Source organism: Jaculus jaculus, chromosome 4 (genome assembly GCF_020740685.1).
Source record: "Jaculus jaculus isolate mJacJac1 chromosome 4, mJacJac1.mat.Y.cur, whole genome shotgun sequence".
NCBI classification, from domain to species: domain Eukaryota; kingdom Metazoa; phylum Chordata; class Mammalia; order Rodentia; family Dipodidae; genus Jaculus; species Jaculus jaculus.
In genome coordinates, this window is record NC_059105.1 from 69,242,887 (window position 1) to 69,269,930 (window position 27,044).

A 27,044-nucleotide genomic window follows, 5' to 3' on the forward strand; every position below is an offset into this window, starting at 1 on the left:
CAAAAATGTTGTCAAAAACACAGAATTTTCTTACACATAAGACTTTACTATACAAAATGAATGACTGATTCAGTTCTCTCTAATCCCAAGAAATACAGTTTGTAGGAACAAAACCTGCTTAATTATTTGTCATGTTATTTTAATATTTTACATTTCTACATTAAAATTAATTCAGCTACATGCAATGAGAGAGCTGTTTTTCAAAATGAGTCCTAAAACAGAACACAATACAGTTTAAGATATTTATGGACCTATTTCATCAGTAAATTAATTGCCATAAAAGCAAAAAACAATTTAATGGACATGCTGCCAGCAATTAAGTTTACTTTGATTTAGGAAGCAGTTACTTTTAAGATTGTTAGTAAACAGGTGCAAAGCTAAATGTAAACAGGTTCAAATGAGCCACCTGGAATTGGTCCAAGCATATCCAACACCAATAAGAAGAATCCCCAATAAACACTCAGCATTATTTTGGGGATAAATAATATGAATTTTTTAATGAACCCTAAATTGCTTTATTAAAACTTTTAAAATCACACAAACTTTTAAAAATTTGACCATATTAAACACACACACACACACACACACACACACACACACAAATACTTCAGTGTTTTTTCCCCCATTTTCAGTGAAGCCATGTTGCTAGTTAATGCAAATATATACAGCTACCTCTCTTTGAAGAACTTTAGGCCGTGATGTACTCTGGCAGGTTAAAGGAAAGAGATTGGTGAGGCAGAGTTACTTAGATTTATCAAAGAAAATAAAAACTGATAACTGAAAGATATATGCAACCATATTTTTTTCTTTTGGCTACCATAGAATATAAATAATATACCCCAACACAGTATGAACTTTTTCCTTTCTTGTCTTATTCACTTTTACACTTACTTGTAAAGAGCCCAAGCTATCAGAGCTGGTACTTGCAGGTGAGTCTCTCTTCACCTCAGGAGCAGTCTCTGGAACTCTCACTCTAACATAGTTTATAAAGTGCCGCATGTTTGATACCAAGTTAGTGCCAGGAAACCAACTGTCATGACAACGTTCTGGCCCACCCACTGATGCCTAAAACATTTTTAAAAAGATAGAAGGGTAGAGAAGGAAGGGAGGGAAAGGAAAAAGGCTGTCACTTCAGGTCTGAGGTACAATGAAGTAACAAGCTAAAATAAACATCCACTGTCACAGTTCTGAATCTCTTATAATCTCCCTTATAATCTTACCCACAAACTATAATGTAGATAAATTTAAATCTAAATAATAGCCAAATTCAGGCACAAAATATAGGAATAAGGTTCTCAGTAGAAATATGGCTAAGTCTAGTGGAATTAGCAAAAATTTTCCTTAAAAAAACCCACATCTTTCAATCTAGAAATACAGAATATTTATCACCCAGTAGTAGTAATTCATAATAAAGTCAAATAATGCTAATTTGGACTAATGATGGAAGACTGAAAAATCATCCAAAAGTATGACCCAGTCTTAGAGGGAATATTAATGATGCCTATAAAAGAATACATGCTGACGGGGGGGGGGGGATTGTTATACTATATAGTGTTTTCTCTTATTGGAAGGAACAGATGAAAAGAATCTTACCTCTGTAAAATTCATTTGCTTTAACAACTGACTATAAAAATATTTCCATTTTGGACATTCTCCTATATAACAACATCCATTCCATTATGTTAAAATATTTACAGAAAGAACATGCTACTCAAAAGTAATTCCAGGGCTGGAGAGATGGCTTAGTGGTTAAGCACTTGCCTGTGAAGCCTAAGGACCCCAGTTCGAGGCTCGTTTCCCCAGGTCCCACGTTAGCCAGATGCACAAGGGGGCGCACGCGTCTGGAGTTCGTTTGTAGTGGTTGGAAGCCCTGGCGTGCCCATTCTCTCTCTCTCCCTCTATCTGTCTTTCTCTCTGTGTCTGTCACTCTCAAATAAATAAATAAAAAATAGACAAAAAAAAATTTTTTTTTAAAGAAAATTCGAGTGGACCTGGGGAGATGACTCAACAGTTAAAGGTGCTTGCTTACAAAATCTGCCAGCCTGGGGTTTAATTTCCCAGCACCTATGTAAACTAGATATAAAAGGTGGCACATGGCAGGGAAGATGGCTCAGCAGTTAGAAGTACTTGCTTGTAAAGCCTGTTGGAGCCTGTCAGTCCAGGTTCAATTCCCCAGTATATGGCACAAAGTAATGCACCTGGAATTTGTTTGTAGTAGCTAGAGGCCCTGGTACAGGCATTCTCTATTCCATCTCCATCTCTTTGCTTGCAAATACATTTTTAATATTTTCTTTCTTTCCCTCTCTGTGGTTATTTTATTTATTTATTTATTTGATTTATTTATTGGAGACAGAGAAAAAAGCAGGTAGAGAGAGAATGGGTGTGTGAGTCTTTATCCACTGCAAATGAACATACACATATGCCAACTTGTCTATCTAGGTTATGTGGGTACTGGGGAATAAAACCTGGGTCCTTAGGCTTTGCAGGCTAGTACCTTAACTGCTAAACCATCTCTCCAGCCCAAATAAAGATTTTTTTAAAAAAATTTTTTAAAGGTGGCCAAAGAGCCTGGTATGATGACACATGCCTTTTAATCCCAGCACTTAGGAAGCAGAGATAGGAGGACTGCAGTGAGTTTGAGGCCACCCTGAGATTACATAGTGAATTCCAGGTCAGCCTGCACTACAGCAAGAACCTACCTCAAAAAATCAAAATCAAAGTCAAAATCAAAATCAAAATCAAATCAAATCAAATCAAATCAATAAAATAAAATAAATAAAATAAATAAAATAAAATAAAATAAAATAAAATAAAATAAAATAAAATGTGGCACAACTGTCTGCCATTCGTATGCGGCATCAGGAGACCCTAGAATGCCCCATACAAACAAACACTTATGCAAATAATTAAACAAATTTCCTAATCCAAGTATTTGAATGTCTAAAATAAAATTCTAACTTAATGATTGCTGTTTCCATCACACCAAAAATGCACAAAATATTCCTTAGATTAACTGTTGTCATATACTACTAAACCTCAAATTGTAATACTTACATAAGAAAATTAACTCTTAAAGTATTTATGAAAGCTCTGCAGGACCATATATATTTTAAAAACAATCTGCCTCTTCTGGTAGCTCTTTACTTTTTAAAATTATTTTGTGTTTCTCTCTCTCCCTCCCGCTCCCCTGATGTTACAAACAAATATCAGACACTTGTGCCACTTTTTACATCCAGCTTCACTTAGGTGGCTGAGGCACTGAACCCAGGCCAACAAGCTTTGCAAGCAAGTATCTTTAACTGCTCAGCCATCTCCCAGGCACCTTGGGAGCTCTTTAAATCTCTCATAGGAATGAAGACCACATAGTATACTTCAAGACTGACCCAAAAATATACACTGGCTTGGCAAAAGTCACTTAAAGAAAGATAGAAGTTGCTTCCTATCTAAAATTTCGAAGAGAAAAGAAATTACTTGCCTCTTCATCTGATTCATCTTCAGTAGAATTTTCAAGTCCTAATTCAATCAGATATAAAACCATGCAGAGCACATGTTCTGAAAGATTTTGATGATCCATCAGAATCTTTGAAAAGGGAAGAAAATACCTCATAATTACTAATTTCCATGAAATACATTTCACTTAAAGATGAACAAACATTTCAATAAAGATGAAAACTACAATCAGATATATGAAATTAAGATGCATAAGGGAAAGTGCATTTTGACGAAAATACAAATTAAAACCAAAACACCTAATATTCCTTCTTTTAATTTTATAGGACTTTTAAATAACATGTAAAAATAGCAGTTTAAAGGTCTTCTAAAGGGTAACACATTAAATAGCCCACAAAGATCATGAATGTAAATATACCAGCATTTAATGAAATAATTTAACAAGAATACTTTATATCCTAGTTGCTGACCTCTTGAAAGCTAAGGTACCAGATAAACAAGTTGGCAAACCAGGACACTTTATGAAAATAAAAATGTGCTGAACAGAGCACTGAGTATATAATTAGGAGAACAATAAACATTTATAAAAACATTAATGGAGGGACTTTCAGGTAAGACGGCAGCAGCAGCCTAGGGAGAGAAATAAACAGAAACATAGCAAAATACACTCCTCTACTGAAAAGTGAAAGTGTGTAAGTTATTATCAACTAGAGAAGCAGGAGAAACCAAGATCTTCCAGAAAGGAAGAAACTAGAAAGAATCCCACCAAGGTGCTAGCAGCCCAGATCTGCAAGCCCAGGCTGCTGGCAGCACAGACTGCAGGAACAGAAACAAAGTGAGGGGATTTTCCATACGCATCAGCCCCCTCGCAAAGGAAAGAAACCTGAAAGGGAAGACAGCAAAGAGTAGCTGAGCAGCTGCTGAAGAGGAATACAAATGGGACAAGCTGAGCAGCATTCCAGGCACCCCACAAAGTCTCCCATCCTCCACCCATCAGGGCCTTGAACTTCCTGAGAACTCATTCACTCCAAGCCTCCCAGCACTGAGAGGTACGCACTCAGTGTTGGTGAGATTGGACACCATCCCAAAAGGTAACAGGGCCTACTTTTATACAAAGCCAGATACACAACCCTGCACTGGGAGTGCTAATCTTCCTTTCCATGTCAGGAAAGGTTATGTATTACATTTCAATGATATATTCTCAGTTGGCTTTACCCTTCTCAAATAAGCTGTATTTTGGTGTTGACTATTGCTACCTTTGACACTTCCTGATTTTTAAGGCCTCTGTCTTTTTCTTAAGTCACTCACTATTGGGGGTAGGGACTGACTGGCCCCAGGCTGACTTGGAACCCATTTCAGACCAGGAAGCTCAACCTCCAAATTGACAGGATTTTGGGTGTGGGGCAACACACACCCTTAGGGACTTTGGCTTTGCTAGATTATCTGTTTAGTTTAATCCCAACCCTATATAAATACTCTGCGTTGGTTTGATTGAATGTCTATATTGCTTAGTTAAATTTTAGAATTTGCTTCACACAATCAAAGTTAATACTTAGGGTCACATCTGCTGTTTCTCTTGGAGTGTAAGAGCTAAACCTGACACCTTAAAGTCCCATGCTGAAGATATATAAAGTCAGTTTCACACAGCTAAAATACTGCAGATAATTAAAAAACCTAAGCATCAAATTAACTCAACATGCAAAAATCTCTATATTATAATACAAGAAACAAAAAAATCAAGACAATACAATCCCTCAAAAAATTACAAATCCATCAGAAATGATCTCCAGTGAGACTGCTTTAGATGAAATGCCTGACAAAGATTTCAAAAACATGACTATTATTTATGTACAAAGAAATCAAAGAAAACCAACTCCTGAAGGAATCCCAAGAAAATACAGGAAAACAACTTAATGAAACAAGTAGGTCCATACAGAACATAAGTATGGAAATAGAAATAATGAAAAAGAAAAACAATCAGAAATAATAGAAATGAAAAACAGAGTAAGTCAAATAGAAATCTCTGTAGAAAGTCTCACCAATAGAATGAACAAAGGAGAGGACATACTAAACTAGAAGACCAGGTGGCAGATCTACTACAGGCCAACAAAGAGAAAGGTAAACTAATAGGAAGGCATGAATGGGAATTTCAAAGCATTCGCCAGGACACTATGAAGAGATCAAACGTAAGAACTCAGGACACAGCAAAAGGAGCGGAAATTCACTCCAAAGGCATACCAGGTATTTTCAACAAAATGATAGAAGAAAACTTCCCTCAAGAAGGGAAATCCAACATCCCTTAATGATAAAAGTCCTATAGAAGTTGGAAATAAAAGGAATATATCTCAACATAATAAAGGCTATTTATGACAAACCTACACCCAACATAATACTACATGGAGAAAAACTTGAAGATTTTCTACTAAAATCAGGAACAAGACAAGGGTGTCCACTGTCCCCACTTCTACTTAAAACACTACTAGAAGTCTTAGCTATAGCAATAAGGCAAGAGATACACAAAAAAGGGATACAAACTGGAAAGGAAGACATCAAGTTATTATTATTTGCAGTTGATATGATTCTATACATAATGAACCCTAAAGACTCTACCAGCAAAGTGTTAGAGCTGATAAACACTTATAGCAGCCGGGCATGGTGGTGTATGCCTTTAATCCCAGCACTCAGGAGGCAGAAGTAGGAGGATCACCATGAGTTCAAGGCCTCCCTGAGACTACATAGTGAATTCCAAGTCAGACTGAGCTACAGTAAGACACTACCTTGAAAAACAAACAAAACAAACAAAACAAAACAAAAAAACCAAACATTTATAGCAATGAAGCAGGATACAAAATAAACAAATAGAAATCAGTAGCCTTCCTATATGCTAATGAAAAAGAGGATGAAATCAGAGAATCACTCCCATTCACAATTGCCTCAAATAAATAAGAAGGAAGGAAGGAAGGAAGGAAGGAAGGAAGGAAGGAAGGAAGGAAGGAAGGAAGGAAGGAAGGAAGGAAGGAAGGAAGGAAGGAAGGAAGGAAGGAAGGAAGGAAGGAAGGAATGAATGAATCTTGGAATAAACCCAACCAAGGAAGTGAAGGATCCCTACAATGAAAACTTTAAAACACTCAAGACAGAAATTGCAGAAGACTCTAGGAAATGGAATGACACCCCTTGTTCTTAGATTGCAAGAATCAATATTGTGAAAATAGCAATCTTACCAAAAGCAATGTACACATTTAATGCAATCTCCATCAAAATCCAATGGCATTCTTCATGGAAACAGAAAAAACAATCCAAAAATTCATTTGGAAGCACAAAAAAAACCTTGAATATCGAAAACAATGTTGAGCAACAAAAATAAGGCATAAGGTGATATCATCATACCAGATTTTAGCCTATATTACAGAGCCATAGTAACAAAAACCACATGGTAATGGCACAAAAACGGACATGTAGATCAATGAAACAGAATAGAGGACCCAGATATAAGTCTGGGCACCTGATCTTCGACAAAAACACCAAATATATTCATTAGAGAAAAGACAGCCTCTTCAGCAAATGGTGCTGGGAAAACTGGATATGTATCTGTAGAAGGATGAAAACAGATGCTTATCTCACTCCATGCACAAGAATTAAGTCCAAATGGAACAAAGACCTTAGTATCAGACCTGAAGCTCTGAAACTGCTAGAGGAAAAAGTAGGGGAAACCCTTCAACATATTGGTCTTGGCAAAGACTTTGTGAATATAACCTCAGTTGCTCAGTAAATAAAACCATGGACTAACTGCTGGGACCTCATGAAATTACAAAGCTTTTGTACAGCAAAGGGCACTGAATAAAGCAAAGAGGCAACCTACAAAATGGGAGAAAATCTTTACCACCTATGTATCTGACAGGATTAATATTCAAAACAAAGAACTCAAAAAAATTAAATAATAAGAAATCAAAAAACCCAGTTAAAAAAAATGAGCTATGGGGGGCTGGAGAGATGGCTTAGGGGTTAAGCACTTGCCTGTGAAGCCTAAGAACCCTGGTTCAAGGCTCAGATTCCCCAGGGCCCACATAACCAGATGCACAAGGTGGCACATGCATCTAGAGTTTGTTTGCAGTGGCTGGAGGCCCTGGCACAACCATCCTCATTCTTTCCATATCCCTCCCTCCCTCCCTCCTCCCTCTCTCTCCCCCCCCTCGGCCTCTTTCTGTATCTGTTGCTCTCAAATAAATAAATGAAAATAAACAAAAAAAAAATTTTTTTAATTGGCTATGGAACTTAATAGAGAGTTCTCAAAAGAATAAATACAGATGGCATACAGACATCTAAAATAAATGTTCTACATCCCTAGCCTTCAGGGAAATGTAAATTAAAACTAAATTGAGATTCCATCTCACTCCTGTCAGATGGCTATCATCTTGAAAACAAATAACAATAAATGCTGGTGAGGATGCAGAAAAAGAGGAACCCTTCTACACAGTTGGTGGGAATGCAATCTGGTCCAGCCATTGGGGAAATTAGTGTGGAGGTTCCTGAGACAGCTAAAAATATATCTACCATATAACCCAGCTATAGCACTCCTAGGCAAATATCCTAAAGACTCGTCTTACTAACTTAGAGATACTTGTTCAACCATGTTTATTCGTCCTCTATTCCTCTAGCTAGGAAATGGAACCAGCGTAGATGTCCCTCAACTGATGAGTGGATAATTAAAATGTGGCACATTTATATAATGGAGTTCTACTCATCAAAAAAGAAAAATGAAGTTATGAAAACTAGGAAAATGGGTGGATCTGGAAAGGATTATACTTAGTGAGAAAACCCAGGCCCAGAAAGCTAAATGTCACATGTTCTCTCTCATATGTAAAATGATTGGACTTCTATGTGAGTAGAAATAAAACTCAGTAGGAGAGGGCAGTAAGCTAGAAAGGGGATACAGAGGGAAGAGGAAGGGACAGAGGGGAACTTAATAGAATGGTATTATATATATGTAAGTAAAAGATCAGATTAATGGGGGTGAAAAGGCCTAAGTGAGGTCAGGGGAAGAGACTGAATGAAGAAAAGGTGAAGGAAGGGCTAATGAAAATCTGAGAAGAGACTTCCGGTTAAGATGGCAGTGTAGGTACCATGCCAAAGCAGGCCTGGGGGGAAAAGACCAAAAAAACTCAGCAAAATACACACTTTTACTAAAAAGTGAGATATATAGGAAAGTGAAGCAGCAGCAGAGAAGAAGAAGAGATCCAGAGCCCACACAGGCCAGCAAAAGCGGCCCCGGCAGCTCCGCCAACAGCAGCGGTGGCAGCACAACAGAAAGCCGCCAGACTCGGCTCCAGCCACAGGAAAAGCCAGGTGCGGGAGCTTCCCCCGCAACTCAGGAAACGTGAAGGGAAAGCGGCAGTGAGCAAAGGAGGTGCAGACCTCGAGGTACAAGAACATGTGGAACAGCGAGAGAACCAGTGCAGCTGCGGCTCCCTCTCCTACCCCACTGCCTGAGCCCAGCTCCAGCAAACAGAGCAGCGGTCCCAGGACCCTGCCACGCCAACTTGGGCCGAAAGCGGGACCCAAGCAGGAGCAGAGTTCGGCAGCAACATGAGCGGCTCCGGCACCGGTAACAGTGGCCCCAACAGCAGCAGATCTAGTAGTAGCAGCAGCGGCAGACTCGGCAGCAGCAGACCCAGGAGTGGCAGCAGGGGCAGATCCCACAGCGGCAGCTTCAGTGGCAGCAGCGGCGGTGGACCTAGCAGCAGCAGCTTCAGCAACAGTGGTGGCTCCAGGAGTGGCAGCTACAGCAGCAGCAGCAGAAGCAGCAGCAGCAGTTCCAGCAGCAGGGGTACTGATCTGCAGGGCCACACTTGCCAGGCTTGGTTTGCCCCACAGGAAAAGCCAGTGCCCAGCTCCAGAAATCAAAACAGCAGCCCGACGACCCAGGCAGCAACTTGACTGAGACCAAAATCATCCAAGGTAACTGGGATTGCACCAGGGAAGGGTCTCAGTTGGTCCCAAGCTGACTTGGATCCCTCAACAGACCAGAAATCTAAACCTCTTTGTTGATAGAGGATCTGGTCGTTATAATAACTACACTGGCATACATACTGGGGACTATTTTTGATTGAATGTGTACAGTGTTTAGTTAAATTTTAGAATCTCCCTATATTTTATTCCACTCAGCCTACTTGAATACTCTCATAGCAGGGAAACTCAACCCCTAGAAACACCTTTGTAGATACTCTGAGAGTCTTAAGAGCCACACCTAATACCTTAAGCTCCTACCCTGAAAAGATATACCATCAAATCAATTGATACAGCTAAGAATACCCAGCTAGCTAGAAAACCCAAGCATTAATTTAATCCAACATGCAAAAATATATATAACACAAGAAATACTAAAAAGCAAGACGACATAAATCCACCTAAAAATATTAATGCATCAGAAATGTCCTCCAGCGAGAACGACTTAGAGGAAATGCCAAAGATTTCAAAAGAAGGATTGGAAATATGTTCAAAGAAGTCAAAGAACAAATCAAAAGAATCAAAGAAGAAATCAAAGAGGAAATCAAATGAATCAAAGAAGACACAGGACATCAATTTAATGAAATAAAGAAGGCAATACAAGACATAAATAAGGAAATAGAAATAATAAAGAAAAACCAATCAGATTTACTAGCAATGAAGAACACAGTTAATGAAATAAAAAACTCTGTGGAAAGTCTCACCAGTAGGATGGATGAGGGAGAGGACAGAATATCTAAGCTAGAAGACCAGGTGGCAGATTTAATACAGTCCAACAAAGAGAAAGACAAACTTACAGAAAAGTATAAGTGGGAATTTCAAGATATTCAGGACACTATGAAAAGATCAAATATAAGAATTCATGGCATAGTAGAAGGAGAAGAATTCCACTCCAAAGGCATAGTAGTCATCTTCAACAAAATCATAGAAGAAAATTTCCCCCAAATTGGATAAGAGGTGCCAATGCAGATACAGGAAGCCTTTAGAACTCCAGCCAGACAAAACCTGGAAAGAACCTCTCCTCGCCATATTATAATCAAACTTCCAAACACACAAACTAAAGAAAAAATATTGAAAGCAGTTAGAGAGAAAAACCAAGTTACCTACAAAGGCAAGCCCATCAGGATTACAGCAGATTATTCAACACAAACTTTAAAAGCCAGAAGGGCTTGGAGTGATATATTCCAAGTTCTGAAAGATAACAACTGTCAACCAAGGTTACTTTATCCTGCAAAGCTATGCATTCAAATAGATGGAGAAATAAGAACATTCCATGAAAAAGCAGGTTAAGGGAGTATTTGAAGACAAAACCAGCTCTACAGAAAATATTTGATAGAATCCTCCATGCTGAAGAAAAGGAAAAGCACACATATAAGGAACCTAGAAAAAACAAGCAATACTCAAATACTATTTAACACAGGAGAGCATAGGTAGAACCAGAACCACAAAAAAAAAAAAAAAAGGCAAACATAAATACACACCTTTCAATAATATCTCTTAATATTAACAGCCTCAATGCCCCAACCAAAAGACATAGGTTAGCAGACTGGTTTAAAAAGCAGGATCCTACAATTTGTTGTCTATAAGAAACTCACCTTTCTACAAAGGATAGACATTATCTTAGGTTGAAAGGTTGGAAGACGGTGTTTCAAGCAAATGGGCCTAGAAAACAAGCAGGGGTTGCTATCCTAATATCTGACAAGGTAGACTTTAGTCCAACGTTAGTCAAGAAAGATAAGGAAGGTCACTTTATATTGATTAAGGGCACACTCCAACAGAAGGTCATTACAATCCTAAACATACATGCACCTAACATGGGGGCTCCCAAATTCATTAAACAAACACTATTAGAACTAAGGTCACAGATAACACCAAACACAGTGCTACAAATCAGTATCAAGAAAGGCTATAGAGCATACACAAAATCATGGAAACTAAACAATACACTACTGAATGATGAATGGGTCAATGAAGAAATCAAGAAGGAAATCAAAAAATTTATATTCAAATAATGATGAGAACACAACATATCAAAATCTCTAGGACACAATGAAGGCAGTTCTAAGAGGTAAACTTATAGCCTTAAGTGCCTATATTAAGAAATCAGAAAGTTCTCAAGTAAATGACCTAATGCTTCACCTTAAAGCCTTGGAAAAAGAAGAACAAGGCAAACCAAAAATCAGTAGACAGGAAGAAATAATAAAGATTAGGGCAGAAATGAATGAAATACAAACAACAAGAACAAAAAACAATCCAAAGAATTAATGAAACAAAGAGTTGGTTCTTTGAAAGGATAAACAAGATTGATAAACCCTTAGCAAATCTTACCAAAAGAAAGAGAGAAGAGACACAAATTAATAAAATCAGAGATGAAAAAGGTAACATCACAACAGATTCCAGAGAAATTCAAAAAATCATAGGGACATAGTATAAAAGCATATACTCCACAAACTATGAAATGATGAAAGAAATGGATGATTTCCTTGATTTATATGACCTACCTAAATTAAATCAAGATGAGATTAATCAATTAAATAGACCTAAAACAAGTATGGAGATCTGGACAGTTATCACTAATCTCCCAACTAAAAAAAGGTCAGGCCCAGATGGATTCACTGCTGAATTTTACCAGACCTTTAAGGAAGAGCTAACACCATTGTTTCTTCAGCTTTTCCAGGAAATAGCAAAAGCAGGAATTCTACCAAACTCCTTCTATGAGGCCAGCATCACCCTGATACCAAAACCAGGCAAAGATAGAACAAAAAAAGAAAATTACAGACCAATCTCCCTCATGAACATACATGCAAAAATTCTCAACAAAATATTGGCAAACAGAATACAAGAGTATATCAAAAAGATCATTCACCTGACCAAGTAGGCTTTATCCCAGAGATGCAGGGATGGTTCAACATACACAAATCTATAAATGTAATACATTATATAAACGGGTTGAGGGACAAAAATCACAGGATCATCTCACTGGACGCAGAGAAAGCATTTGACAAAATCCAACATCCCTTCATGATAAAAGTCCTACAGAGACTGGGAACAGAAGGAACATATCTCAATATAATAAAGGCTATTTATGACAAGCCTACAGCCAACATATTACTAAATGGGGAAAAACTGGAAGCTTTTCCACTAAAATCAGGAATAAGAAAAGGGTGTCCACTGTCCCCACTTTTATTTAATATAGTTTTAGAAGTCTTAGCCATAGCAGTAAGGCAAGAGACACATATAAAAGGGATACAAATTGGAAAGGAAGAGATCAAGTTATCATTATTTGCAGATGACATGATTCTATACATAAAGGACCCTAAAGACTCTACCAGCAAACTGTTAGAGCTGATAAAAACCTACAGCCATGTAGCAGGATACAAAATAAATACACAGAAATCAGTAGCCTTCCTCTATGCTAACAATAAACACACAGAGGATAAAATCAGAGAATCACTCCCATTCACAATTGCATCAAAAAAAAATAATAAAGTACCTTGGAATAAACCTAACCAAGGAAGTAAAGAATCTCTACAATGAGAACTTTAAAACACTCAAGCGAGAAATTGCAGAAGACACTAGAATGTGGAGAAACATCCCTTGTTCCTGGATTGGAAGAATCAATATTGTGAAAATGGCAATCTTACCTAAAGCAATCTACACATTTAATGCAATCCCCATCAAAATTCCAAAAGCATTCTTCATGGAAATAGAAAAAACAATCCAAAAATTCATTTGGAATCACAAAAAACCTCGAATATCTAAAATAATACTGAGTAACAAAAATAAGGCTGGTGGTATCACCATACCTGATTTTAACCTATACTACAGAGTCATAGTAACAAAAATAGCATGGTACTGGCACAAAAACAGACATGTAGATCAGTGGAACAGAATAGAGGACCCAGATGTAAGCCCAAGTAGCTATAGCCAACTGATATTCGCTAAAAATGCCAAAAATACTCATTGGAGAAAAGACAGCCTCTTCAGCAAATGGTGTTGGGAAAACTGGATATATATCTACAGAAGGATGAAAATAGATTCTTCTCTCTCTCTATGTATAAGAATTAAGTCCAAATAGATTAAAGACCTGAAACTCTGAAACTGCTAGAGGAAAAAGTAGGGGAAACCCTCCAACATATTGGTCTTGGCAAAGACTTTCTGAATACAACCCTAATTGCTCAGGCAATAAAACCACAGATTAATCACTGGGACCTCATGAAATTACAAAGATTTTGCACTGCAAAGGACACGGTGAAAAAAGCAAAGAGGCAACCTACAGAATGGGAAAAAATCTTCGCCAGCTATATATCTGATAGAGGATTAATATCTAGGATATACAAAGAACTCAAAAAGTTACATAATAAGGAATCAAACAAGCCAATCAAAAAATGGGCTATGGAGCTAAATACAGCATTCTCAAAGGAAGAAATACGAATGGCATATAAGCATCTACAAAAATGTTCTACATCACTAGTCATCAGAGAAATGCAGATTAAAACAACATTGAGATTCCATCTCACTCCTGTCAGATTGGCCACCATCATGAAAACAAATGATCATAAATGTTGGCAGGGATGTGGAAAAAGAGGAACCCTTCTACACTGCTGGTGGGAATGCAATCTGGTCCAGCCATTGTGGAAATCAGTGTGGAGGCTCCTAAGACAGCTGAAGATTGATCTACCATATGACCCAGCTATAGCACTACTAGGCATATATTCGAAGGACTCATCTCATTTCCTTAGAAGTACATGCTCAACCATGTTTACTGCTGCTCAATTTATAATAGCTGGGAAATGGAACCAGCCTAGATGTCCCTCAACTGATGAGTGCATAATGAAGATGTGGCACATTTATACAATGGAGTTCTACTCAGCGGTAAAGAAAAATGAAGTCATGAAATTTGCAGAAAAATGGATGGATCTGGAAAGGATTATACTAAGTGAGGTAACCCAGGCCCAGAAAGCCAAGTGCCACATGTTCTTTCTCATATGTGGATTCTAGCTACAGATGATTGGGCTTCTGCATGAGAAGGAAAATACTTAGTAGCAGAGGCCAGTAAGTTAAAAAGGAGACATAAAGGGAAGAGAAAGGAAGGGAGGAGGGTACTTAATAGGTCGATATTGTATATCTGTAAGTACAGTGATTGAGATGGGGAGGTAATATGATGGGGAATAGAATTTCACAGGGGAAAGTGGCGGGGGACAGAGGGAATTAACATGGGATTTTTTTTATAATCATGGAAAATGTTAATAAAATTTAAAAAAATTTAAAAATAAGTAAATAAAAATAAAAATCTGAGAAGATATGAATTAAGTCCAATAGAAACCTACTTTTTTGGACAATGGCACACCCAGAAGCCATAGATTTTTTGCTAGAAAACAGTCAATGCCAGAGATGGGTTAACTTCCAGTGAGTTGTTGGCCAGGGAAGTCCCTGATACCCTCAAAACATTACAGGCCATTGCCAAGGCTCTTGGTTTCCCACCAGGAATAGATGGTAAGACCTTATTGCTGAAGATTCAACATACTTGGGCTGCAAGGTCACCGAGAAATCCTGTTGGAAGTGAGTTGAAAATCTCTTCCATGTAGACCATCTGACAAAAAACTAGAAAAAGCTAAGCTGCATGCAGTGCAATTGGGGGAGGGGGAAATTACCAGTGGAGATACTCAACAGTGGACACTGCAAGCCTTAAATTTGGCTACAGGCCAAAGGAGCTAATGGGCACAAAAGTGGCATGTCTATTATAGGGGAAACCAAATGCTCTCTAATTGGGCTGGAGGCCTGCTCCATGGGCCTTCCTGATACTGAAAACATACAAGAAGGGTAGTCATGAGCCCCAGTGGTCATGCCTACTGGTGCCTGTTGTTGCCTGGCTAAAAGTATATACTATGCTTACCTAACTGCCCAGTAAGCACTTCTCTTAATGTTCATACCCATATATTAATGCTACTCTTACTTTTGGTTAGAGAAGCTTCTCTTTTCAGATGGCAGTGACCTTGGGATGACCCAGAAGGCACCACAGTACTGAGAAGTGACAGAGGAGTGCTTAGCACTGAAATATCTCTATTACATCTTCCAAGTCTCAGGGTCCTTACAGTGTGTTCCTCCAGATACAAAATGATCTTGTAGTGCCTGACACTACCTGCACAAGACCATCATAACAGGAGGAAAAGATCATGACAACAAAATAAAAGAGAGACTGGTTGAGAGGGGGAGGGGGTATGATAGAGAGTGGAGTTTCAAAGGGGAAAGTGGGGAAAGGAATCGAATTACCATGGGTTACTGTCTATAATTATGGAAATTGTCAATAAAAATAAATTTAAAAAAACTAATGATGTGTGAAAAGCTATAAAGAAATCCAATACTTAGTAAGCTAATCAAAAATTAAATACTTTGCATTGAAAAAAAATAATCATCTTAAAATCTATCTTTAAAGTCAAACTTCTGTGCTTCTTAATATTGCGTTTAACAATATAAATGTGTATGCCAATGTAGTTTATAAAATGAGAAAGGAACAAGGGATACAAGTGGTTAGGAGAGGGGTTCTGTAAGGAAAATCTGATAAACTTGGTCTTATATGTGAGTTATACAGTATATGTGTTATACGCCCTACACAGAATTTCAGGGCTACCTGCACCAGTCCTACTCATTTAATATGATGCATCAGATAAGATCAATAAGTAAAAGAAGCCTAAACTACTATGAGAACGAAATGGCAAAGCAACTGTCATTTTGTTCTTATAAAAAAAAAAAGCCATCAGGACAAATAATAGTAGGGGTCAGAGGAGGAAATTCTTCAAGGAGTGGTCATGTCAACTATGGCAAATGGGGTTGGGGGTAGACATTGAAACCTTACAGAAACTGTCCAAATAGCTGATGGGACTAGGGAAGAAATACTCACCGAAGACCTAATTTACTGTAACTAATGAAAAAAGACATTCACTGACTAACTTCCCTAATATATTTATTTTCACAACTGAGGTTTCTCCATTCATCTTTTGTGTAGCACAGTGGGGAATAGCAAGACTTTCAAATCCTTTTAAAACCTCAGTTTTGCCAGGCATGGTGGCTCATGCCTTTAATCCCAGCACTCAGGAGGCAGAGGTAGGAAGCTCACCATGAGTTCGAGGCCACCCTGAGAGTACACAGTAAATTCCAGGTCAGCCTGAGCTAGAGTAAAACCCTATCTTGAAGGAAAAAAAAAAAAAAAAAAAAAAAACCCAACCAAACAAAAACTCAGTTTTAACACATTCTGTCTATACCACTTGACCCATGTGGCGAAGGACTTTGGGCTTAGTTTTCCCATCTTTAAGTCTAGAATGAAATCAGTTACTATTGGTTATTTGCTCAACATTGTGCCTAACAACTGCTGTCCAACAAATAGGGAGTGGAAGCTAGGTGTGCTGGCACACACCCTTAATCCCAGCACTCCACACTGAAGGCTAAGGTAAGATGATGGCTGTGAGTTTGAGGCCAGCCCCAAACTACAGAATAAGTTCTAGGTCAACCTGGACTAGAGTGAGATCCTGTCTGGAAAAAAGAAAAGGGAAAAAGGAGAAACGAAAACAAACAAACAAACAGAAGGTATGTGAAGATGAAAAGCAGAAACAGCAGGAGGGCTCATTCTTTCTAATTCACCATATCATAGATTCACCCATATAGCCAGTTTATCTAAGCAACACAAAATAAACACAGACTTCAGACCACCAAGTATTGCTATACTGCTTTCTCTTGATCAAACTCTGCTAGCTAAATTCAAATAAATTCTGACTTATAATCCTGCAGTATTAGCTTTAACTGAGTAACTTAGAGAACTTTTTTATATAGTTGTTAAAATCAGGAAAACTAATATAAATTTGAAAAACTTTTCAATTTGTTCATAAGTCTTAAAACAAAACAGTTTTTGTTTTTGATAACACCATTTTATATTACATTAAATCAATTTAAAAAGTTGAAAGTCAGTAAGTGATTTAGAGTAAGGCTTAATGTCTTATGAATTATTAAGTACTACTGATAAGTTATTGAACCACTTAAGCTCAATTTTCATAATGAAAACTAAGATCAACTAAATGTCAGTCATACAGACTACTGTCAGAATTAAACACAGTAATGTCTGCAAGTGCATACATAGCAACCAGAAGAAACCCTCACTCTGAGGAATCCTTCAAATGATGTCTGCTATTTGTAAAGTAAGTACAAATTGCTTTTGAGTTCAAAAAAAATATTCTACATATTTTAATGAAAGGAGACACTTAAGATCACTTTTTCAAATAATCCTCTTAGTAAAAATCTTAGTAGTAAAAAAAAAAATCTTTTAAGGCTTTTTTTTTTTTTTTTTTTGAGATACTGGTCTAAAATTTTAGCCAAAGTAGTATCTTTTACATGTAAAATAAAAAATTGGTGTTGGGTAAGCTGAAAGGAAGAAAGGTATAGAACTCTAAAAGCATTATTTCACTATATAGCCACCACTAGAGACAATAATAAAATGTCTACTTAACTAAATTAATGTGTACTTTCTTTTTTTAAAGTTTATTTGTTTATTTATTTTTTGAGAAAGAGAGGCAGACAGAGAAAGAGAGAGAGGGGCAGAGAGCAAAAGAATGGGAGTGCCAGGGCCTTTTAACCACTATGAGCAAACTCCATATGCATGCGCCCCCTTGTGCACATGAACGACATTGCACACTTGTGTCACTTTTGTGTCTGGTTTTGTGGAACCTGGAGATTCGAAAAAGTGTTTTTAGGCTTCGCAGGCAAGCAACTTAACTGCTAAGCCATCTCTCCAGCTTAACTAAATTAATGTGTACTTTCTTAAACAGTTAATTATCTGTATATAGTCATTGAAAACCTATATACCACATACGCTTAGTTTTCACTGAATTTCTTTTATTAGCAATTTTTAAACTAAAGTAGAATATACATTTTCTTTGTTTCCAATTGCATATTTACCACTGTTGTTATTTGATCTATATAACATAGATATATTACTTTATATTTCATCTCATACAGATCAGATCATTAAAATCCCAATATGTATACACATATTCCATAATATATTTCATACAATTTTTAGTATACAAATAATATTTGTCAAATATGTAAGTTCTGTGAAAAAATAACCCAGGCAATAGGAAAATAAAGGATTGAGTTTCTCAAGAAGTTTACCAAAAATTAAAGTCAAGTTTTCAATGTTTTCCCACAGAAACAACTCAAATCCCTCCAGCTTCTGAGGGAGGGATGAGGAGCAAAGACAACCACTCTAACGTAAGGCGACTGCTCTCAACAGCTGCCAACCTTTTTTGGTCACACAGTGGCTCTGGTGGCTACCTGGACCCTTAGTTCATGCCATGGTTCCTACAGCTCTATATTTTACTTTTTGTTCTACAGAAGCCATAAATGTTTATAAATATAAACATGCATAAATACTCACATCTGAAGCTGAAGAAGATAAATACTCTTCTGAAAAGAATGGTGGAGCTACTTGGTTATTTTCAACTTGGAATTCACATACATGTGATTATCCCCATACATTCTAAATGTATAAATACACTTTGCTTTATATGGAGTACTTTCATATAAATACCTTTTAGCATTTTAATTTGAAAATAAAGTATAATCTAAGTCTTTCTATTCAAATTAATACTGTACCTTGTAAAGCAGAGTGAATAACACAATGTGTAAAGTTTTACAGTGTAGTAGTCTCATGAGACCTTTATAGCTGGGGTGGAGTGGTGTCCTTTTCTTATAAGGAGGCCAGGGATTACCAGGGAATTTTCCACTCTGTTTTAAACTGTAAAAGTAAAACAAAACTAAAATTATATGATACACTCAAATTTAAGCTGTGATTTAAACACATTAATTTCTGTCATTTAAGTATTACTATTTTTAATCATAATTGCTTCAAGATGCCAAATAGTTAAGTACTCTCCACATAGTATTACTTTTTCCTTTTTTATTGGATATAGTCAAGGTGCTAGAGAGAGAGCTCAGAGACTGAAGAAACTTGCTTGAAAAGTCTGCTGGCCTGGGTTCAATGCCCCAGCACCAGTGTAAAACTGAAGGCAAAGTGGTACACACATCTGTGATCCCAATCTGCCTACGACAATGGAAGGTAAAGCCAGGATAATCTGAAGCTCAGATGCCAGCTACTATAACATTCATCTGGAGTCTAGTAGTTAATTTGCAGGATAATCTGAAGTTCAGATGCCAGCTAGCAGGACATTCATTTGGAGTCTAGTAGTTAACCTACAGCAGCAAAGAACCTGTCTCAAAGATTACAGCATTTTTTAAAAAGTTAGTTAAAAGAGCTAAGCTGAAAATCAAGAATATGAATGTAAAAATGCAAACAAAAAGAACACATGTGCTCAGGAAATTAGTCTCCTGTGCTAATGACTGATCAAAATAATCTTAAAGTTCTCTCGTCACTAATGGCTGGAAAAGTAGAATGGAGTATCTTTTTAATGCATAGTTGACCTCAAACACAAAATGGAAAGCCAGGCATAGTGGTGCATGCCTTTAATCCTAGCATTCATCAGGAGGCAGAGGTAGGAGAATGGTTGTGAGTTCAAGGCCAGCATGGGACACATACTGAATTCCAGGTCAGCCTAGGCTACAGGGAAACCTTACCTCAAAATAAATAAATTAAATTAAAATTAAAAATAAAAAACAGCAGAAACAACAAAAAATGGTGTCTTCAGCCAGGTGCACAGCTTTAATCCCAGCACTTGGGAGGCAAAAGTAGGAGTTCAAGGCCACCGTGAGAGTATATAGTAAAGTCCAGGTCAGCCAGAGCTAGAGCAAGTCCCTACCTAGAAAAAAAAAAAAAAAAAAGTCTCCAAGTTCCATTCCTCAGCACCAATGTAAAGCCAGATACACAAAGAGGCACAGGCATCTGGAGTTCACTTGCAGCAGCTAGAGGCCGTGGTATGCCCATTCTTTCTGCCTCTCTTTTCTCTCCTCTTGCAAATAAATATATAAAAATTTAAAAATGGGGCTGGAGAGATGGCTTAGCGGTTAAGCACTTGCCTGTGAAGCCTAAGCACTTCGGTTCGAGGCTCGGTTCCCCAGGTCCCACGTTAGCCAGATGCACAAGGGGGCGCACGCATCTGGAGTTCATTTGCAGAGGCTGGAAGCCCTGGCGCGCCCATTCTCTCTCTCTCCCTCTATCTGTCTTTCTCTCTGTGTCTGTCGCTCTCAAATAAATAAATTAATTAATTTTAAAAAAATTTAAAAATGGAAGTCTCCGGGTATGGGGGGAGGGGTAAGTTATAAGCATGAACACTGTGTGACTGGATTTAATCTTTGGGCAGACAGAGCAAAAAGCTTTGGACTCCTACAAGCACTTATGAAACTGAGGTCTTCTTAATGCTGAGACTCTAGACAGTCTTTGGCCTCAGTGAGGAGGTTAACCAACAATGAGAAAAAATAAGTCATTTGTAGCATCTGGGACAGAAGAATGATGAACTCCCAAGCAGATAATCGTTACAATCTTGCATGCAAATAATTGCAGACTAAAAGCACAAAATGTCAAATTTGAGAGAATTACACACAGACTGACAAATCCACAGCTGTTGCAAAGATATTAACATGCACCTGCTATATGAGAGTGCAAGAAAAACAAATTGGAAAAGTTTTAACAATATCAAATATCAACAAGCATGAAGCAAGGATAAGAAGTAATAGTGAACAAGTAGTAGTACTTAATTCATTTATCAAATATACTAAACTCTGGGTTTGACCCCTAACACCACATAAAACCAGATAGGTTGGGACACACCTATACTATAAGCCCAGCATTCAGAAAGTACAGGCAAGAAGATTAGAAGTTCAAGGTCATCCTCAACTAGATAGCTCAAGGCCAGCTGGGCTCCATAGAGACCCTGTCTCCCATCAACCTCTTGCCTCCCTACACATACACCTGAAAAAAAAAATGGTTAAATAATACGGAGCAAAGTAAATTTCAACACTTACTGAAAGAATCTACATGCAGATCAAATATCAAATAAAACAAGAAAGCAACTTCAAAAAATAAACCAAAATTATAGATATGCAGATATATTTAAAAACATAGTGAGGGCTGGGGAGATTGCTCAATGGTTAAAGGAACTTGCTTGCAAAGCCTTCCCACTGTAAGGCCAGGTGCACAAACTGGGCACATTCATCTGGAAAGTGACCCATATTCCTTTTTCTTTTTCCTCCCCATCCTCTTTACTACTACCTTTCCGACCCCCCCCCAACCCCGCTATACACACACACACACACACACACACACACATAAATATTTGAAAAATATTTATTTATTTATTTGCAAGCAGAGAGGGGGGAGAATGGGTACACCAGGGGCTCTAGCAGCTATAAATCCACTCCAGATGCATGTTCCACATTGTGGGTCTGGCTTTACATGGATACTAGGAAATCGAACCCAGATCATCAGGCTTTGCAGGCAAGTGCCTTAACTGCTGGCTTAGCCATCTCTCCAGCCCTAAAAAATATTATTTTACAAATACTATGAGTGTTTGAAATGCAAAGACTGAAGAAAGGGAAGGAGGGACAGAAAAATCTAAAAAGAGCACAGGGTGTGGTGGCTCATGTCTTTCATCCCAGCACCCTGGAGGTAGAGATAGGAGGATCCCCATGAGTTAAAGGCCACCCTGAAATTACATGGTCAATTCCAGGTGAGCCAGGGCTACAGCAAGACCCTACCTTGAAAATGAAAAATAGGGGGGCTAGAGAGATGGCTTAACAGGTAAGGTGCTTGCCTGCAAAGCCAAAGGACTCAAGTTTGATTCCCCAGTACCCACTTAAAGCCAGGTGCACAAAGTGGTGCATGCATGCAACTGGAGTTCATTTAATGCCTATTCTGTCTATCACTCTTCTCTCTCTCTCTCTCTCTCACTGTAATAAAATATTTTTTTTAATTTTTGTTGTTGTTGTTTATTTTGATTTATTTATTTGAGAGTGACAGACAGAGAGAGAGAGAGGGGAGAGTGGGCGCGACAGGGCTGCTTAGCCACTGCAAACGAACTCCAGATGTGTGCACCCCCTTGTGCATCTGGCTAACGTGGGTCCTGGGGAATCGAGCCTTGAACCGGGGTCCTTAGTCTTCACAGGCAAGCACTTAACCGCTAAGCCATCTCACCAGCCCAAATAAAATATTTTTTAAAAAACTAAAATAGGGGCTGGAGAAATGGCTTAGCAGTTAAGATGCTTCCCTGCAAAACCTAAGTACCCAGGTTCAATTCCCCGGGACCCATGTAAGCCAGATGCAGAAGGTAGCACATGCTTCTGGAGTTTGTTTACAGTGAGTTTAGGCCCTGGCACACCCATTCATAGTCTCGATCTCTCTCTCTCTGCCTCTTTCTCTGAAATAAATGAATTAAAAGTTTTAAAAGCCTGGCATCATGGTACACACCTTTAATCCCAGCACTTGAAAGGCAGAGGTAGAAGGTTAGTTCAATGCCACCCTGAGACTACACAGTCAATTCCAGGTCATCCTGGGCTAGAGTGAAACTCTACCTTGAAAAAAAAAATTCTTTTTAAAAATTATGTGTGTTTATATATATGTAATAACATATGCAATATATGTACATATATACATATATATTTTTCTATGAAACTATAAAAAGCTGTATAGGAGGGCCAGACATGGTAACACCTGCCTATAATCTCAGTACCCAAGAGAATGCAGTAATTAAAGTCCATTCTCAGTTACATAGTGAGTTTGGGGCTAACTAGATTACAAGAGACCTTGGTTCAAAAAATAAATAAAATAAAAAAACAGAAACTAAAAGGTAAGTAAAAAGAATGTGGAGAATTAGGAGAAACAAAGAATAAAATAGGAAATTAGAAAAAATGATAAAAACAGCTTTGAGATACAGTTTTATCTGACCATAAAGACTTATTTAAAAAAAAAAAAGATATGGGGGCTGGAAAGATGGCTTCGCAGTTAAAGTGCTTGCCTGCAAAGCCTAAAGACCAGGTTCAACTTTCTAGAACCTATGCAAAAGGTCACACATGCACACAAGATGGTACAAGCATTTGGAATTCAACTGCAGTGGCCAGAGACCTTCCTTCTCTCTCTGTCTCATAAAGTTAATAATAATAATAATAACTTTAAAAAAGATGTGGACCAGGTGTGGTGGCATACAGCCTTAATCCCAGCACTTGGGAGGCAGTGGTAGGAGGATCACTGTGAGTTCAAGTCCAATCTGGGACTACAGAGTAAATTCCAGATCAGCTTGAGCTACAGTGAGATTCTACCTCAAAAATGAAAATAATAATAATAATAATGATGATCAGGTAAGGATTTAAATAATGACACAAGATTGATTAGAAAACATAACATTCTAGAAAATTCTAGTGTCAGGAAAGGGATATAGCTCTGCTAGTTGTCATGGAGATTCCTGAGGCTCCAAAAGCATTATAGGCAACTGCCACTGCTCTTTTTTTTAAAATATGTATTTTTGGGGGCTGGAGAGATGGCTTAGTGGTTAAGTGCTTGCCTGTGAAGCCTAAGGACCGTGGTTCGAGGCTCAATTCCCCAGGTCCCACATTACCCAGATGCACAAGGGGGTGCATGTGTCTGGAGTTTGCTTGCAGTGGTTGGATGCCCTGGCGCGCCCATTCTCTCTCCCTTCCTCCCTCCCTCCCTCTTTCTCTCTCTGCCTCTTCTTCTCTCTGTCACTCTGAAATAAATAAAAATAAACAAAAATAATTTAAAAAAATAAAAAGTCCATGGCAAAGGAGGTCATAGGCCCATGTATGGAAAGCTACTACTGGTAGCTCCTTAGCTAAATGGATATGTTGTGTCCATCAAATTGCCCTCCACATATTTATGCTTATGCTGCTCTCAACTATGATCAGAGGAGCTTCTTTTGGCAGTTGCCAGTAACTACATAGATGACTGAAAGCTTGTAAAAGTGCTGAAAATAAATGGGTAACCTGTATTACCCCCTCCAATGATTAGAGAACATTATAGAAAAAGGGTAGAAAACATTTAAGAGCTAGAAGATAGAGAAGAGTGCTGTGGAAGACTGTTTTCTGGACAGTACATGACCACTGCATTCATGACCTCACAGAAACTGTCTACCCAAGACTTCACTATACTGGGCTATCATGTTCTATCGTAAATGGTGGAGAAAGCACAGTGGTCCCATCTCTCCATGAGGAGTTACTGGTAGTTAATGGTTGGAGGGTAAAGCAGGTAGATACTTTATTTTCAATGGTGTAGCCACTGATAAATTATACGTGCTCTAGCAAATAGCTTCTCACCCATGCTCACACAAGCACCCCTAACTGAACTCAGGGGTCACACATACAAAAGACATCAAAGTCAAAAAGGACTAATTTGGAAGGAGTTTAATTGGGAGGGAGACAAGGAGATAAGAGAAGTTAATGGTAGATGATTAGGATAAAAATACATTATATAAATGTACAAAAAATACCAATAAATATTTTAAAAACAAATGTACTCTATTTGCCTCTTCTCTCTCAAATAAATAAAAACATAATATTTTATTTAGTTATTTATTTATTTTGGTTTTTCGAGGTAGGGTCTCCCTCTAGCCCAGGCTGACCTGGAATTCACCATGTAGTCTCAGAGTGGCCTCAAACTCACGACGATCCTCTCACCTCTGCCTCCTAAGTGCTGGGATTAAAAGTGTGCACTACCATACCTGGCTCAAAATAATTTTTAAAAAGGGCTGGAGAGATGGGTTAGTGGTTAAGGTGCTTGTCTGTGAAGCCTAAGGACCCAGGCTCAATTCCCAGTACACATGTAAGCCAGATGCACATGGTGGTGTATGTGTCTGGAGTTCGTTTGCAGTGGCTGGAGGTCCTGGTGTGCCCATTCACTCCCTCCCTCCCTCTCTCTCCCGTTCCCTCTTTTGCTCTCTCTCAAATAAATAAAAATAAAATATTTTTAAAATGTATTACTCCTCCAAAGAGGAATTTTTTAATGGCCATATGTGTTTAAATAGGTTGCTCAAAATTGGCATCAATGACATTTGGGGCAAGATAATTTGTAGGAGACAAACCTGGGCTTTAGTAAATGTCAGCAACAACCATACCAATCTTTAGGCAATGCCCAAGTGCTTCATTGGGAGACAAAAATTGTACCTTAGTGGAACACTATTGCACAAAGAAATGAACTGCTCAGAATTAAATGAAAAGTTTGCTAAGTAAAAATAATAGAAACAACTTAGGCTGGGGAGATGTCTGAGCAGTTAAAGGCACTTGTTTGCAAAGCCTGCTTGCCCAGATTTAATTCCCCACAACCCATGTAAAGTGGTGCATATGTTTGGGCTTCTTTTGCGGTGGCATAATGCCCTGGCATGCATACTTTCATATTCATTCAATCATTCTCTCTTAAATAAATAAATAATAAAATAACAAGAAACAACTCTGTTTTACTTTCAGACTGGCATAATAGAAACCAAATAAATGTGTACTGTCAAAAACGTCCCCTTTAGAAGAGAAAGGAAGGGAGGAGGGTACTTAATAGGTTGGTATTGTATATATGTAAGTAGGAGAATAGATTAACGGGGATGAAAAGGCCCAAAGCGAGGTCAGGGGAAGATATTGTGTAAAGGAAAGGTGGAGGGAGGGCTAATCAAAATCTAAGAGGATACAAATAAACCATATGGAATCCTTTGGTTTCAGACAATGGAACACTCAGGAGCCATAGATCGTTGTTAGAAAATTTTCAGTGCCAGGGTTGTTGGCCAGGGAGGTCCCTGATGCTCCCAAAACATTATAGGCCATTGCCGAGGCCCTTGGTTTCCCACCAGTAATAGATGGTAAGACCCTATTGCTGAAGACTCCACATACTTGGGCTGCAAGGCCACTGAAAAATCCTACTGGAACTGAGCTGAGAACCTCCTCCATGTAGACCAGCTGACAGAAAGCTAGAAGAAGCCATTCTACATGTAAGTCAATGGGAGAAAGAGATACCACCAGTGAAGAGACTCAACAGTGGACATTGCAAGCCTTATAATTGGCTAGCCAGGCCAAATGAGCCAACAGGTGCAATAGTGGCATGTCTGTCCTTGTGGAAACCAACTGCCCTCCAATTGGACCGGAAGCCCACTCCAAGGGAGGGAATACATCTCTGATACTGAAAACTTAAAACAGGGGTAGTCATGAGCCCTGGGGGTGTAACATCTGCTGATGTCTGGATAACTATATGTACTATGCTTATCAAACTGCCCAGTAAGCACTTCTCTTAATATTCATACCCTTATATTAACGCTACTCTCACTTTGGATAGAGAATCTTCTCTTTTCAGATGGCAGTGACCTTGGGATGACTCAGAAGGTATCATAGTGCTGGAAAGAAGTGACTGGAGTACTGAATAACATCTCAATCACACCTTCCAAGGCTCAGGGTCTAATGCGGAAGAGGTGGCAGAAAGAATGTAAGAGCCAAAGGAAGGGTAGGACTTTTTACAACGTGCTCCTCCAGACACAAAATGGTCTGGATATCCATGACCTGACCTCACAGTGCCTGACACTACCTACACAAGACCATCATAAGAGGAGGAAAAGATTATGACATCAAAATAAAAGAGAGACTGAATGAGATGGGGAGGGGATATG

The 27,044-nt window shown here is 38.3% G+C and overlaps 1 protein-coding gene across 1 annotated transcript in view; it reads right to left on the minus strand.

Moving 5' to 3' along the window:
• The window catches only part of Ubr3 (ubiquitin protein ligase E3 component n-recognin 3), a gene marked incomplete at its 5' end in the record, with an annotated part of 256,366 nt that overhangs the window by 90,959 nt on the left and 138,363 nt on the right, over positions 1-27,044 (minus strand). The window contains 3 exon segments of the mRNA XM_045148373.1: positions 892-1,065; positions 3,476-3,580; positions 19,099-19,240. Of these exon segments, the coding sequence (XP_045004308.1) occupies positions 892-1,065; positions 3,476-3,580; positions 19,099-19,240 (421 nt within the window).